This window comes from Neofelis nebulosa, chromosome 16 (genome assembly GCF_028018385.1).
Source record: "Neofelis nebulosa isolate mNeoNeb1 chromosome 16, mNeoNeb1.pri, whole genome shotgun sequence".
Classification (NCBI taxonomy): Eukaryota; Metazoa; Chordata; class Mammalia; order Carnivora; family Felidae; genus Neofelis; species Neofelis nebulosa.
The window spans coordinates 4,739,496-4,756,275 of NC_080797.1; the positions used below are offsets into that span (position 1 = coordinate 4,739,496).

Here is a 16,780-nt window from a genome sequence, read left to right on the forward strand (position 1 = left end):
GTTTTACTCAACTATAGGAAACTCATATGTAAATATTTCTTAGGTATACTCTGAGAAGGCAGAGTGGCTTTTTTTTTTTCTTTCATGTCTCATTTAACTATTCAGAAATAAAATAATTACTGTGAGCTTCTAATCTTGAAGATACATACAAGGATGAGTTGATGAAGCAAGAGCCTCCATGAGATAATGCAATTTGATAGAAAAAGGACAGGCTGGTTTTACTGTTTCAGTCATGGATTATATCCTCATTTTAGTTTTAAAAGGAATGAGACTTAGCCATACAGATTCTGACAAAGCAGCCATTAATCCAGACATTTCACACATGTCCCTTTGGAGGCGACAGTTTTTAAGCTACCTAACAAAATCACATTATTTGTAGTAAAATTGTTGTTATTTTAATCTCAAGATATATTTTCTAAGCTTAATCATCCATATATCACTAGGCTTGGCTTTAAATGATTTCCAGCCATTACAAAAAATTCAATCCACCTCAGAGGATGAAGATGTGTTTTGGTGGAGGGATGTCCTAAAGAGTGTATCTCTGGTTCCTTCTCAAACAGGAACTCGGGAGCATCTCAAAGGGCAACATTAGTAGAATAAAGATACGGCTTCCCTAGGGACAGCCTTGAAGTTCAGCTATGCTTCTTTAGAAATCAGCCTGATTATGTAATAAGTAAGCTTCTAAGGATGTTTTGGCATTCCTCAATACATCAGATGATCATAATAAGGGATAATGGGTAAAGCATCTGACCCTGTAAGAGTGGTTTTGCTTTGGTTCTACCATGATAAGAGAATATTAGAACATTCTATTCTGTTCTAATTTATTTCAAACCCTGTAATTATGATAATTCATAGAAACTTAATAGGATTTTGAGGAGCACCTGGGTGGCTCAGTCGGTTAAGGTCCGACTTCAGCTCAGGTCATGATTTCACAGTTGGTGAGTTCAAGCCCCGCATTGAGCTCTGTGCTGACAGCTCAGAGTCTGGCGCCTGCTTTGGATTTGGATTCTGTGTCTCTCTCTCTCTCTGCCCCTCCTCCACTTGCTCTCTCTCTCTCTCTCTTTCTTTCTCTCTTTCTCTCAAAAAAAAAAAAAAAACCATTAAAAAAAAGAAAATAGGATTTTGGGATGGACTTTGTACTTTACCCTGAAGAGGGCTGACACAGTCTGGAAAGAGGAGCCCTTCTTCTTAGCACCTTTCTTTGTACCACTGTCTGAGGTAGAAAGAAAAACCCATCAATTAAAGTAGAATCCTACAGGCTGGAATGTTGTATGGACATTCTGGGGGAATAGGTTTAATATAGATGGAAGGCACAGAAAGTACCTGCTTCAGCACTAGCATATGTGGAAAAGAGACTGGCCAGAGTCTTCATTGCGGACTTTTGGTACAGCCCAACCACGGTGTCATTCAGGGGGTCCTTGTTCTTGTCCAGCCAGCCGGCAATGTTGTAGTCCACGGTGCCGGCGTAGTGGATCAGCGAGAAGTGTGCCTCGGCCCTGCCCTTGACCACCTTGGGCTTTTGGAAGTTGGCGGACTTGCCCAGGTGCTGGTCATACAGCTTGTTCTTGAAGGAGGTGTCTGTGGCCTTGGGGAACATGCACTCCTCCTCCAGGATGGAGAAGATGCCCAGTGGCTGGATTCAGAAAGGTGGATATTAGTGTCAACCTGCCTTCTCTCAAAAGATACAGACATGGTGACTTTATTTGATTAAATTATTAGAACTGCCAATTAAAAAATATGTAAAATAAAATAGGGTCATAGCTCACAAAGAAGTCCTTTTGTTATCACTAGAATGATGTTTCCACCATTCCTTGCCATATTCAATCCAAAGCAACATTTTCAGTTAAAAGAATAGCTGAATTCAGACTCCAAATGTCAGCAGAGCATATCTGGGCAGTTTGTTAAAATCTTCTGTATCATCACACTTTTTGCCTATTGAGTGAATTAATCTGCTGTCATTGTTTTATTTTGCTACGAAAAGGACTTACTGACTTAGAGTGATGTTTCCTTTAGGTGCAGTAATTGAATAGTGTAAATAACCCAAACCTTATTTAAGACATTTTCTGTATTTAATCTCCTTAAAGATAGATTATGGAAAAGCATAAGTAATTGGACTTCTTGACTTGTGAACAGATTACCTTTCATACAGGCCTTAGCTGGGTTACATGTGTACTAATTTTTATCTAGAAAAAAGACTTATTTTTGCTGCTGACACCTGGGATCGTAGCAGGGATAGATTGAGGACTAATGACGTACTTCTGGTAGCAGAGCACATCACCTCAGTTGAGTTCTCAGAGCTGCTTAAAAACCGGGTTGCGTTGCTGTTAGAACCAAACTGTTCAGAACACAACAAAACTAAACACTGATCCTTCTCATGTAAAAGTTGAAAAGAGGGAGTTCGTTCTAAAGAGGAATTCTGATATCCATCTATTTAGATGACAGTGATACTTTCTAGAATTGCTTCAGACACTTGGGAGGGTTGTCCTTGCAGTCAGCCTTTCTTTACAAGTCAAGCGAACCTTCTCGATGAGCTCAATGCAGGCAGCCAGGTCCATCCCGAAGTCGATGAACGTCCACTCGATGCCCTCCTTCTTGTACTCCTCCTGCTCCAGCACGAACATGTGGTGGTTGAAGAACTGTTGCAGCTTCTCGTTGGTGAAGTTGATGCACAGCTGCTCCAGGCTGTTGAACTAGGGCGTTGCAAACACCAAAGAGCTCAAGTGAGTTTGGGAAACCCAGGGGGAATTCGGCAGAGCAGACATGAAGCGGAGGGGCCTTAACAGGGCCGCTTACTCCAACAACTCACATCAAAGATCTCAAAGCCGGCGATGTCCAGGACCCCGATGAAGTACTGTCTGGGCTGCTTGGTGTCCAGCTGCTGGTTGATGCGGGTGACCATCCACAGGAACATCTTCTCGTAGACGGCCTTGGCCAGGGCGCCCACTGCGTTGTATACCTTCGTGGACAGAGTAATGATTGTTGCCGTTACCAAAGACATGTTGAGAAGGCTGGGGATGTGTGTGATTCATTGAGGCCGTTCACTTACCTGCTGCACAGTCTGGCCTTTGGTGACATACTCGTTGCCGACCTTGACCCTGGGGTAGCAGAGGGCTTTGAGCAGGTCAGCAGAGTTCAGACTCTGGAGGTAGGCTGCCTTGTCAGCAACTGCAGAGACACAATTCAAGAAATGTTGTTTAATAGCAGATATCCTCTTTAAGCTAATTTTCTATTTTCATCTAATTAATTTTCTTTACTCTTTATAAAAAAAAAAAGCTTTAAGTAATTATGTAGAGGGTCAGATGAGGCTTTCTGTACCTTAGAGCATGTACTCGCTAATAAATAGTCGGCTATACTGGACTTTGGTGATTTATTGCAAGTAGCTTTTGAGAAGTTCATTAACAGTGAACATATGTCCAGTGTTTATTGTGACACTTTATATAAGGCAAAAGCCGTTGTCTCTGCCCTTAAGGCAGACACATCAGGTGTAGTTGGAAGGAGAAGATAAATCCATCTTAATATTTACCGTTAGAGAGGGATAAAAGTGTGAATATTTGGATCCTCATTTCAGTTTTGCTCCTCCCAACTTAAATTCACTTGTTCAGTTTCACTCTCTGAATATGAGGGTATTAAATTTCACCATGTGACCCCCTACAAGGTCTCTTTCTAAAATTGTGTCAGTGACTATCATGTAAATGCCATATGTCAGGTGCAGAGTAACTGCTGAAAAGTTTAGGAGGAGGGAGAAAATATGTCAAGCTGAAGTGGTCAGGAAAGGCTTCAGGGGACAAATAACTTCAGCTTCCTTGGTAGGTCCTGTATGTTCCACACGTGGAATATATGATTTTTTTCTTTCTCAGTTTTTTTTATTTTAATCTTACTGCCTAGACTGTGTATGGGTTTATATGCAGACAGCACACACATGCATACAGATGTCTAGGGACATCCTTCAGCCCCAGCCCCATGTTTGGGCAGATCCCGTATAGCCAGCCACCAGTTTACCCAGCTAGTGCTGAAATAAGCTGATAAGCCACCATTGCCAAGGCAGAGCAGAAGCACTGCGCCGTCTCATTCTCTCATGATCTGGCCCCAGGTTGTGCTCTCAGATATCTCTTGATAAGTGCCTATAAGGGTTCATTTTCACTTGTTTGGGCTGCTTAGAAATGATGGCGATACAGAGACATGAGGAAGGAATGGGGGCAAGGAAAGCATGCCGTGTGTGTAAATACATATGTGCCCGTCAGAAGTCCAGTTGTGATGAAGTTGTGAGTTTAGAATAGCCCCCCTCCCCCCCCACCATATTCTTTAATTCAGGCCCAGAAGGAGATTCATCTGGTACCTTCCGTGCCATCTGGCTCGGCCTGCTCCTCACGCTGCTTTTGCTTGAACTTCATGTTCCCATAATGCATCACGGCCCCTGTGAGCTTGTAGATGGAAACTTTCTCTTCAGGAGTAAAGCCCAGGATGTCAATGGCACTCTGGCAGGAGAAAGGACAGAGGTGAGGGCAGAAGAAACTAACTTATTTTGGAGAATTTATACTGTGTCCTAAGGTAACCACACCTATAGTGGGCTGTTCACACACATAATGCATTTTTTTACAGTGTGTGTGTGTGTGTGTGTGTGTATGAATGAATGAGTATGAGTGTGAGTGTGTGAGTGACTTACATCTGTGGCCATCAGCTCCTCTTGGTCATCAATGCTGGGGACTGTGATCTCCCCTTGACTGACGAAGGCATAGTCATAAGGGTTGGTGGTGATCAAGAGCATTTCTGGGTACACAGAAGTCAGGGTATACATTTTACACTAGAAGTTGTTAATAAAAATACTAATGTTCATCTGTGAATTTAAGTTATTTCTTACCAATCAGATCTGGCTTCTTATTGGAAGTGATCTGATAAAAAATATGGTAGCTTCTTTCTGCCTTAAGCTGGAAAGTAACTCTAGACTTTTCTAGAAGATCTGGAAATAGAAGTAGATATTTAGAAAAAAAATCAATGCTGCTGAAATATTAAATGAACCTTGGTGTCTTTACTAAAATTGGGAACATTGTATTTGGCTCCATTGAGATTTCTACCTGATGGTCAATCCTTTTGGTGTTACATATAAGAATTCCAAATACATATGGCAACTGCCCAAGTTTCTCACCATTTAAGAGCAGACACTGAAGCATGTCTGCTCTAGTAAAAGTAAACTTTTAATATGGGAGACCCATGACTTCTGTATTATAATTGATCTGTAATATTCCCCTCCTTTCTCAGGGAGACTTTGTGGTGAGTGGCTCCTTAAAAACACCTACCAAAGCTCAGATCAAGAGCAAATCACAGAGAAGCGTTGTAAACCTATAGGTAACTCATAGGAACCTGTAAGTAGTCCTAGTGTTTGTCCTAGAAAAAATGTCCGAGTTGCTCTGTGGCAGGAATTTCAGAATGGTTCTCCGGAACCATCAGTCTGCATCGAGGTAGATGGGGCATGCGGTGGATTATGTCTAAGTCTGGCCATTAGCTCATGGGCAACACTGGCAGCAGGCTCAGTGCACACCAGGTGTTGCTGAATATGCCTGCGAAGGAAGTCACCTCTCCCTCTGTTTTGATTTTCAGTGGTCCTATTACTCACATGTTTCAATATCTGCAGAAGCCAGCTTCCCTGTAGTACCAAAATGAATTCTAATGAATTTACCCTTGAAAAGAGAAAGATTACTTAGTATTAAAAAGTTGAAGGGCACAGAATGATGCAATCGAAATGATAATTCACACATGCTTTCTCGGGCACCTAAGGGCTGAGAAGAGCCTTCTGTGACCAAGAGACTCACAAAGCGAGAGGAGTTGTCGTTCCTCACGGTCTTGGCGTTGCCAAAGGCCTCCAGTAGGGGGTTGGCGCTGATGATTTGATCTTCCAGAGTCCCCTGCAAAGGCAAGCACAGTCCTCACCTCCAGGGCTCCAGACTTCCTGAGGGCCCTGACATCTTGAGTCTGACCCCAGACCCACCTGCATTTTGCCAGCTTCCTCCTTCTTCTTCTCCCCTGTGACCGCAATTGTTGCAAAGTACTGGATGACACGCTTGGTGTTCACGGTCTTCCCCGCCCCGGATTCGCCGCTGCCAACACAGTGACCAGAGATGAGAACAGAACTACTACAACTCACGTTGTCTATATCTAAGACAATCACCACAGACCAGAGGAGGAAAAAGTCACGTACGTGATCAGGATGGACTGGTTCTCACGATCTGTGAAAGAGAAATCAAGACCATCAGTTAAAAAACGAAAACAAGAACAAGAACATTCAATATAAAGATTATTGAATCCATTTAGATCAAACACAGCTTATTCTTTTTAACATGTTGAAGATGTCACCTATGAATGTAGTTTTCTAGTTAGCCCTCAAATAGCTCTTGGCTCTTGGTGTAAAATTTGTGAAAATTTGTGAAAATAAGAGGCAAGCTATCATCTGTTTCCTTTTGTATTTTATTTTATTTATTTATTTTTTAATGTTTATTTTTGAGAGAGAGAGCACATGTACACATGTGCATGAGCTGGGGAGGGGCAGAGAGAGACAGAGACACAAAATCCTAAGCCGGATTCATGATGTCAGTGCAGAGCCCAGTGCAGGGCTCGAACTCACAAACCGTGAGATGGTGACCTGAGCCGAAATCAAGAGTCGGACACTTAATCCACTGAGCCACCCAGTTTCCCTTTTTTTTGTATTTTATTAATTTAAAAACCTTTGTGATTAGAAATTTCAGATACCAAGTAGAGACAATAATATAAAGAGCCCCCTGGGTTCCCATCATACAGCTTCGACAATTATTGTCACTTAGCCAATTTTATATCCTCTGTACTCCCATTCCATCCTCCCTGGATTGTTTTAAAGAAAATCCCAGGCATCATGTAATTTTATTGATAAATATTTTAGTACGGATTATAGAATTTTGAAGTCATAATGGATCTTAGAAATTACTTAGGCCAACTCTTTTATTTAACAGATAAAACAGCTGAGACCCAGAGAGGAATAAATGACTTTTCTAATAACAATTACATAGCTTGTTAAGCTCAAAGATATTCAGGTCTTCTGTCTTGCAGTGTATATATTTTTCTACTACCTAGCCTCCTCCCAACTCTTGATAGGACTCATTTGACTGCTGGTAACACTATCGGGAAGGGATCTGGAATTATAAATGTGTTCATTTAGTCTTACGTTCCCTTTAATTTTACGTACATTTCAAAATAATAAAAACAGAAATTGTCACTAGTTATATGCTGATATGTTGGATCTATACCAATTTTCTGATTTGTTAAATATCGAATTTTGTACTCATGGATTACAGATTTGAGTGATTTCTCAAAAAACCTATTGGGGAAACAGATACAAATCTGCCTGTTATTTAGATGTGGATGTAGACTTTAGGGATCTTCAGAGTTCTACTCAGAGATGTAGATACGGATTTTAGAACATACTCAAATTGATTTTTTTCCCAATAGCAGAAAAATTATAAAAGATCATATCACATCTCATGGGAGCACAGATAAGAAAACAAAGTTCGAGGCTGTCTTGGCAATGCTAAAATAACATTAACCAGGTCAAATGCCATGGTTTTGCATGGTTTTATATGTGAATCACGTTTGGGAGCCATGAGTAATCTTGGATTTGGAGCAGCTCCAAAGTTTGGGGAGTGGAGACCTTGGTGGGGGTGGGGGTGTACATAGCAGGGTCAGTGCAGCTGCTGAGTATTAAAACCTCCAAAATGAGCCAGCCTTTGGATCATTTCTGGAAGGTAGTTAACTTCTGTTGACAACCAAAGAACAGTTTCCTGGCATGAAATCCTTGTAGAATTGCTGGCCAATTTGTCATGGAAGATTCCTATTTTATTCCTTTCTCCTCTCTTGTCTCCTTTAATAGACAGCTTAACAACAAGTGCAGCAAAAACAAACAAACAAATAAAAACCAAAAGAGAATAAAACCCTCTCAGTTTCCAAAATCCTTTGGAACAACAGGAAACTCAGGAATTTTGAATATTTCCAAAGACAATACATTTGGTGTGTGAAGATAAAAGGTTTTAATGCTGTACTTGGGCCTATACTGTGTATCAAAGCTGTTTGTTTATGCTTTGATAAGACAGAAATAACACACTTTGATATGATTTCAAGAATATTGTCAGAGGAAGAGGTATTTTTATTTTCTTCCATTCTAATAGGAAATGCTTCAAAATCATCAGGAAGAGGGGCGCCTGGGTGGCGCAGTCGGTTAAGCGTCCGACTTCGGCCAGGTCACGATCTCGCGGTCTGTGAGTTCGAGCCCCGCGTCGGGCTCTGGGCTGATGGCTCGGAGCCTGGAGCCTGTTTCCGATTCTGTGTCTCCCTCTCTCTCTGCCCCTCCCCCGTTCATGCTCTGTCTCTCTCTGTCCCAAAAATAAATAAAAAACGTTGAAAAAAAAATTAAAAAAAAAAATCATCAGGAAGAAAGTGGTAGCTCTTTCTTTACACGTGTCTTACCCCCAAGGCTGGCAATATTAGCTGTGTCATTTAAAGATAAAGACAAGAATTTGCAAAGCTTTCCAGCTATAGCTGGTAACTACTTTTCTTGATGGCTGTGGATGTGTTTATTTTATTTATTTATTTATTTATTTATTTATTTATTTATTTATTTATTTTAACATTTATTTTTGAGAGAGAAAGAGACAGAATACGAGCAGGGGAGGGGCAGAGAGAGAGGGGGAGACACAGAACCGGAAGCAGGCTCCAGACTCTGAGCTGTCAGCACAGAGCCTGACATGGGGCTTGAACTCACAAACTGTGAGATCATGACCTGAGCCGAAATCAAGAGTCGGACACTTAACCAACTGAGCCACCCAGGCACCCCTGGATGTGCTTATTTTAAAATAATCAATTTGAACTTTTTTTTCAGGAATTAAAAAATATAGTGGACGACATCTTTGCAGAGGTCTGCTAATTGTTTTGGCTAGGCTTCCACTAATAGCTGAGTTAGTATGGGCAGGTCAGTGAATGAACTCAGCTAGCTTCTCTACTCTATGAAATGGGGGTGGCTGCTGGGAAGGCGTATGACATTATACTCTGGAAGTTCCTTGAAAACAGTGAGACCCGTGTGGCTGCAATGTGTGATAATCAAGTTCCAGTCAGAGTCTGTTTGCTCATTAAAGATTCCGTTTCCACATTTCTGCAAATGGCTGCATCACTCACCCGTCAGCATGAACTGATAGGCGTTGTCGGAGATGGAGAAGATGTGGGGCGGGGCCTCCTGGCGCTTCTTGCCTCGGTAGGCGGCCACCACCTCCGGGTTGTACACCGGCAGCCACTTGTAGGGGTTGACGGTGACGCAGAAGAGGCCCGAGTAGGTCTGAGAAAACCAGAAAATGCAGCATGTGGATCTTGTCTTTACTCGGAAAGGGGGACAGAATAAGGAGATGCCAAAGGGCACTCACGTAGATCATCCAGGCTGCGTAACGCTCTTTGAGGTTGTACAGCACTCCAGGCTCGTGCAGGTGCGTCATCATGGCCATGTCCTCAATCTTGTCATATTTCGGAGGGTTCATAGGGAAGACCTGGTCCTCCCTGACAGTTAGAGTCTGGCAAGGAAAGTGAGAGATGACTTGGTATTGACAGCTTGATGTAGGATTGGTTTGTCTGTTTGGTTTGCTTGCAAAACTATAATTACAGATACTTTTCATTATATTATTCAGTATTCTTTAAATAAAGGCATGAAATTATATTTGTTTCAGAGTTTGACACAGTAAATCTGTCTCCTCTGATGAGCTAGGGTACCACCTTTTTTTAAAGATTTTTTTTCTTCCCACAATCCCCCGTCCCACGTTTATTTATCAGTTCGTATCTTTTTTTTTTTTTTTGAGTTTTAAAAAAATTTTTTTTTAACGTTTATTTATTTTTGAGACAGAGAGAGACAGAGCATGAACGGGGGAGGGTCGGAGAGAGGGAGACACAGAATCTGAAACAGGCTCCAGGCTCTGAGCTGTCAGCACAGAGCCCGACGCGGGGCTTGAACTCACGGACCGCGAGATCATGACCTGAGCCGAAGTCGGCCGCTTAACCGACTGAGCCACCCAGGCGCCCCAGTTCGTATCTTTTTTAAAAAACTTTTTTTAACGTTTATTTAGTTTTGAGAGAGAGAGAGAGAGAGAGAGAGAGAGGGAGAGGGAGAGTGGGGGGAGGGGCAGAGAGAGAGAGAGGGAGACACAGAATCTGAAGCAGGCTTCAGGCTCTGAGCTGTCAGCACAGAGCCGGATGTGGGGCTCAAACTCACGAACCATGAGATCATGACCTGGGCCAAAGTCAGATGCCTAACCGACTGAGCCACCCAGGTGCTCCATCAATTTGTGTCTTTTTACTCTTATTTTAAGAGGTTAAATTTTTAATTTTTCCTGGCCATTCATTACAAGAAACTTCAATCTGGGGGTGGGCGGAGTAATGGGGTTATTAATACATTATTTAGCTAAGTAAATAATAGTTTTCTGACAGGAGAAGCTAGCTTCTATTCCCCCCACCCAAGATCAAGTTTGGGGATTTAGATTGGGAAGTAGGGTTTGAGGGGATGTGGTGGCGGCTGATTCTAGTGTGTTGAAGTCCTGTGGGTGGATGGGAAGTGGAGGAAAGGAGATAGCTGCTGGGACCTTCCTCTGCAGTCCAAATCGGGTGTCGGGAACGTACTGGAAGGATGTTTGTGTTGGCTATAGGCTTAGAGATTCTAAGCCATTAGAGCTTCACTTTGAGGTGAGGAGACCCAGAAATACAACAGGGACTGTTCTCTCCCCGTGTTTATACTCACTGCTCCACCTTCAGTCTTGACCGTTACTTTCCCTCCTTCTTTGCTCTGGATGGTGCTCTTTACATAGGACTCCTTGGGCTCCGCGACAAAGACTGATGTTTTAGCATCGAAGGGCTTGTTCTGGGCCTCAATCCGCTCCTTTTCCGATTTTCGGAGGTAGGGAGCTGCTTCGCCAAAAACCGCCATCTCAGCATCTGAACTCGCGCTCATGGCTGCGGTTTACTTAGCAGAGGATTCTGCCTTGGGGAAGACGTGGGGGAGAGGGAGAAATAGAAACCAGAAGTTACACCTGGGAGCTAGGATTTGGTGTGAAGGAAGGAAGTGTTGAGCCCCCATCGCTGGGGCTGTCGATGCTCCCGCAGGTTGTCATCTGCCAGTGTCCTCACACAGGCCCCAGGACTGGTCTGGAGCGAGGTTGTAACTGGAGGCTTCATTTTTGGTACCTTGCAGATTTTCTTTCCCAGATCACATTTCTTAGTCCTCAGGGCTAGGGTGCCTACCTGGGAGTCTTTGCATGTTTGAATCTCTACACTAACAGCATCTACAGCTGGAACTGCAGATGGATTGTTTTAAGGCAGCTTCTTCAGTCCCAACTTTTCCTTCTGGGTGATTGGGTCTGCCACACACTGGGACCATCATGCACTTAGGGTGGAAGGTTTGTCTTGTGGGAAGGAAGGGTGATATTTTCAAAGCGTTCAAAAACTTGCTTTACGTTTTTACTTTCTAGGTGGCCATTTTCTTCTCATAAGGCACATACTATTTTTAACATCTACTTTACGTTAATATTTGGTGTTAAATCTCTTGGTGGGTTGTTAAAAGAACCTCCTAATAAATTCTTAATACTGTGTATTTTTGTCATTTGGCTTGCTACCAAAGAGACTTAGCATTGCCTTAATTCCAGAATCTCTTCTGACACTTTGTTTTTGGCATGAGGGATTTCAACAGTCAGTTAACAGATTTAACCACAGAGAAATGAGAGCATGAAGAAGGTCCTTCTTCCTACATGCATTCCACAGGCTTCTTTTCTTTCCACCAATAACAAGAAAACTGACAAAAATGAAAGGGTTCATCACAGGGAAACCATTCCGCTGATTGATAGATGGGCCTCTGCAGTGTTGGCCTGTTACACGGATTGAGTTGTTCCTTTCCTTTCGTTTGTAAATTACTTGGGGAAGGGCCAGGGTCTCTCTTAAATTAGGTTCCGTATTTAGCACTCTGTGGGTGTACCACTGGGGACTTTCTAGATGAACAATAATAAATCTTTCTAAAAACAAATAACAATGAATCATCAAAAAGTAGCTAAAACATTGTGGTTTTCACAAGATGTTTGTGTTTTCGTTTTTTGATAAGGATCTTTCCAAGAAGTTTCAAAAATATCTGTAAAATGGCTAAGTATCAATGCTTTGCGATAGAGGGAGGTCGACACGCACAGAGGAGTCTCTTGCCCCTCGACCGGTCTACATGTAGCTGAAAACTCATTGTCAAAATTCTTTCTGTCCTAAGTATAGTCCTTTAACCCTGAACTCAGGTGAGGATAGCGTCAGAGAATAAGGCTCTCTGGAATAGTGTTTTCTCAGCGTTTATAAGCAGTCGTGGAAGTACCAGCTACTTAGATAACTGCAGAAATGTGGAAATAGTGTACAATTAAGAGTTGTTCCCAGCTTTGTTAGCCTAAATGCCCTCTGTCATCAACACATCAATAAAGCTGAGGCTTACCTCCGGAGTTCCAGATGAAAACGCAGGTTCAGAAGTGGCTGACACTGTGAAACAGCAGATTTCTTATTAGCAAAGCTGTGGAATCCCAGTAAAATAGTTACAGAATTAAAACTGTCCTGGTCTAAATCTTGACTCTGAGAAAATAAAAGTCAGAGTTGGGAGGGACAGTTTCATGCTCAGAGGTGGGCCATGGGGTCAACTCTCCCTGTCCCGGGGTCCCTGGGGATCCCTGAAGCCCCAAGGCCCCCCTGTCACTCACCTCTGGGTTCTTGGTGGCGATAAGGCAGGCGGGGTCCCCGTGCTTATATAGGCACCCGTGTGCTGACGCTGTGGCTCTCTCCTCTTTGTTAGGGCAGGACATTTGGCAACATGACCCTCAGCATAATTTGTACTGACATTTGGCATGTTTGGATATAATTAGAAGTATTCATATCATTTTGAGTATGTGAACCGATCGCCTATAAATAATTTGACAGGGACCAATCTGCCAGCAGAGAATGCTTTCTAGTATGCTAGGAAGGTGATCTCTGACCGTGCCTGGTGGGGCCCCGGAGTCTGTTCCTGTGAGCTGTGTTCAATTTGGCAAACTCTTTCACACATACCTGTGGTTCTCAGCGACACATTGCTGTCAGGGCCTTAACCACTTGTCCTTATTTGTTACCATAGGAACCCTCACTCCATTCCCTTGGGTCCCTGCCAAGGCTTACCCTTGGAGTCTGGGCTTGGGCAGCTGTGCCAAGGTGAGAGGAGAATCTGCACCGAGTCTCCACCGTTGGCCCCGTGCCCACCCACTCCACACTGAAAAGATTATTTCAGTAGATCATAATATGTATTCATTGTAGGGAAAAAATACAGATAAGCAAAGAGAAAATAAAAAGTATCTATAATCCTACTATGCAGAGATAAAATAAGGTAGAGAGGTATAAGTGGATTCATACTCTATACGTGCATATCGTACATAGAGGTCTTATAATCTACTTTAAGAATTATAGGTAATTTTATATAATTTACACCCTTATTCTTTAAACAGATTATATTGTGATCATTCTTTTTATTTTTTATTTTGTTTATTTTTTAAAGTTTATTTTTGAGAGAGAGAGTGAGAGCGTGTGCTGGGGAGGGATAGAGAGAGATAGGGACAGAGGATCCGAAGCGGGCTCCATGCTGACGACACAGAGCCCAACACGAGGCTTGAACCCATGAATCGCAGGATTATAACTCAAGCTGAAGTCACACGCTTAACTGACTGAGCCACCCAGGCACCCCTATGATCATTCTTTTTAAATTAATATTTTTCATTTTTAAAAGGTCAGGTATATTGAGATATAATTTATGTACAGCAGAATTCACTATTTGGCTGACAGTTGTATGAGATTTTTTTTTTTTTCTGCCATTTAAAACATTTTTAACTGTGACAGTAAATTCCCTTTCTCTGTTGTATAGCTCTAAGGCCTTTTACACATGCACAGATTCTTATAGACGCTGCCACAGACAGGACACAGAACAATTCCATTTATGTGAGTTCTGACATGTGTGTAATTGTGTGACCTCTTACATACAAATTACATGAAAAATTAAAGCCTTGAAGATGAGGCTAAAATTCTCCTTTGATGAACTCACAATGGAGGTAGCTCCCTTCTCTCCAGAGGTAACCACCTATTACCAGTTTGGTGTATAATCCAGACCTTTTCTATGCACTTACTAAGTTATAGTTGGGAAAATATACATTGGTAAAACTGGTCTAAGAAAATTGGCTCATTGAAAATATATAATTAGATGTTTAAAGTATGTTTGAGGTAGTATCATACTTTACATTTACCAACTTGTTTTTTGTTGTTGAGTTGTTGTTCTGTACTCTTGGATCATTTTCCATATTAGTACATAAATTAAAATATGCAACAATTTAAAACATATACAAAAAGAAAGAAAATGGTATAGGAACCCATTATATTCATCCAGCATTAGTAATGATCAGTTCATGGTCAGTCTTTTTTTTTTTTTTTTAACGTTTATTTTTGAGAGAATGAGAGAGAGAGAGAGAGGCAGACAGAGGATCCAAAGCAGGCTCTGCACTGACAGCAGAGAGAGTGACGTGGGGCTTGAACCCACGAGCTGGGATATCATGACCCGAGCCCAAGCCAGACACTTAACCGACTGAGCTACCCAGGCGCCCTAATTCAGCCCAACCCACTGCCCTATACCCAGAGGACTGACTTGATATCACTCATTTAAAAATGTCTGTGTAGAATTCTCTGTGATTATATGATTTCTTTGTTAGGTAAGTTGCAGAAGGTTTCTCCTGGTCTAATAGTGATCTTAACTTTGCTGTGGCATCTCGGTCTTATGGACGTTTTAAATTTGTATGTAGTCAAAGTTACAAACACTTTTCATTTGTATTTTTGCTTTTTTGTGTGTATCGTAAAAGAAGGCCTTTTCTAAATCAAGGACTCAGGGTCATAAATATGTCCTATATTTTCAATCTAATGCTTAAAAAAATATACTAATGGGTGCCTGGATGGCTCAGTCGGTTGAACTTCCAACTTTGGCTCAGGTAACTATCTCAACGGTTTGTGAGTTTGAGCCCCACAGCAGGCTCTGTGCTGACAGCTCAGAGCCCGAAGCCTGCTTTGGATTCTGTGTCTCCCTCTCTTTCTGCCCCTCCCTCTCTCACACTCTGTTTCTCTCTCTCTCTCTCAAAGATGAGTAAATATTACAAAAAACTAAAAAAAAATACATAGAGAGATTTGTAATCTAGAGATTTGTGTGTGTATGTGAATGTGTATGTGAATGTAATGTTTCTGAATTCCATATTTTGTACCATGTTTCTGTGGCAATAGCACATATGCTTTGATATGTAGTAGGGTAGATTATCCCTAATTATTCATTTATTTTAAAGTTGTCTTGACAGTTCTTGCATTCTGTTGTATTAATTTTAGACTCTGTGTTTCAGATTATATGGAAAATCCTGTTGTGATTTTGATTTAGGTTAAATTGAATTAATAGGTAATTTAATGAGAGTTGGTGTCTTTTTAACAGTGAGCCTCTCAATCTACAAGTACGATATATTTTCCTGTTTATTCTGTTTTTTAAAGTGTTTTTCAGTCATTTTTTCTCTAGTTTTTTTCTCCCAGAAATATCTTAAAATATTTCTTGTTATGTTTGTTCCTAGCAATTTTAGTTTTTTTGTTGCTCTAGTGAATGGGATTTTTCTTTCCACTTGGGTTAGCACTGGCATGTGGCAGCCAAGATTGTGTGCCCAGAACCTCTGTTTTGTCTGTGGCAGCAGGTACCCACCACCCTTCATTTCACAGCACCGGGGCAACCACATGACCCTGTTTTGGCTAATGAAACGCAAGCAGGAGTTGCTGGGTGGGACTTCCAGAAAAGAAAGTAGACTCCACTGGTACCACTTTTTCCTTTCCCTTCTTACTGCTTTTTGGTGGCGGAGCTCCAGCCTTGAAGGAGAGATCAAGAGAAGTTCAGAGACAGTGTTGACATGTGTGAGTTGAATTTTATTACATAAATAAAAAAACTAACCAGTCATATTAATAAGGCACTATTCACTCAGATTTTCTGTTCCGTACAAACACAATCTCTGACAGACACGCAGTGTTTCAGAAAGTTAGTTTTACTGGTATCTTTCATCTAACTCACTTGCTGAACTTCCTTATCCCTCCTGATAGTTTATTTGATTCCATTGGGCTTCTGATGTATCATGCACAAATAATCACAGTTTTGTGTCTTCTTTTTTTTGTTTTTTTTGTAATTTATGTGTTATCTTTCTCTTATTGCATTGTCTGAGACATTTAGGACAACGTCGAATACTAGGATACTTCATGTACGAGATGAGTGATCCTTATTTAGATCCTGACTTTAATGGGATTGCTGCTAATGTTTCCTCAAGTATATTTGCTGTGTACTTTAGTTTGCCAATAATTTTAATCACAAAAATGAACTGCTTCATCCTTAGGTATATGATACGATGAAGAGAATTGAAAACATATACAAAAACTTATACACAAATATTCATAGCAGCATTATCCACAGTAGCCAAAAAAAAGTGGAAACAACCCAAATGTTCACCAACAGACAAATGGATACACAAAATGTGGTATATTCATATGGTGGAATATTATTCAGCCATAAAAAGGAATGAAGTACTCACACAGGCCACGGCATGGATGAGGCTCAGAGACACTATGCTTGAGTGACAGACGTAATGCACTTAGGTTTGATGATTCCATTTGTATAAAATGTTGAATAGGCAAGTGCATA

The 16,780-nt window shown here is 41.5% G+C and overlaps 1 protein-coding gene and 1 long non-coding RNA gene across 2 annotated transcripts in view; one reads left to right on the plus strand and one right to left on the minus strand.

Annotated features, from left to right (window-relative positions):
• The window catches only part of MYH8 (myosin heavy chain 8), a 29,355-nt gene extending 16,824 nt beyond the window's left edge, over positions 1-12,531 (minus strand). Inside the window, exons 1-16 of the mRNA XM_058705689.1 lie at positions 12,506-12,531; positions 10,790-11,029; positions 9,432-9,575; positions 9,190-9,346; positions 6,194-6,221; positions 5,984-6,092; positions 5,808-5,900; positions 5,612-5,675; positions 4,859-4,957; positions 4,664-4,767; positions 4,337-4,475; positions 3,047-3,165; positions 2,807-2,956; positions 2,520-2,690; positions 1,324-1,633; positions 1,146-1,213 (exon numbers count right to left, since the gene is read on the minus strand). Coding sequence (XP_058561672.1) covers positions 1,146-1,213; positions 1,324-1,633; positions 2,520-2,690; positions 2,807-2,956; positions 3,047-3,165; positions 4,337-4,475; positions 4,664-4,767; positions 4,859-4,957; positions 5,612-5,675; positions 5,808-5,900; positions 5,984-6,092; positions 6,194-6,221; positions 9,190-9,346; positions 9,432-9,575; positions 10,790-10,999 — 1,965 coding nt within the window. The 5' untranslated portion in view covers positions 11,000-11,029; positions 12,506-12,531. The remainder of the gene's footprint in view (positions 1-1,145; positions 1,214-1,323; positions 1,634-2,519; positions 2,691-2,806; positions 2,957-3,046; positions 3,166-4,336; positions 4,476-4,663; positions 4,768-4,858; positions 4,958-5,611; positions 5,676-5,807; positions 5,901-5,983; positions 6,093-6,193; positions 6,222-9,189; positions 9,347-9,431; positions 9,576-10,789; positions 11,030-12,505) is intronic.
• Positions 1-16,780, plus strand: part of LOC131498415 (uncharacterized) — a 79,616-nt gene that overhangs the window by 25,568 nt on the left and 37,268 nt on the right. The window lies entirely within an intron of this gene.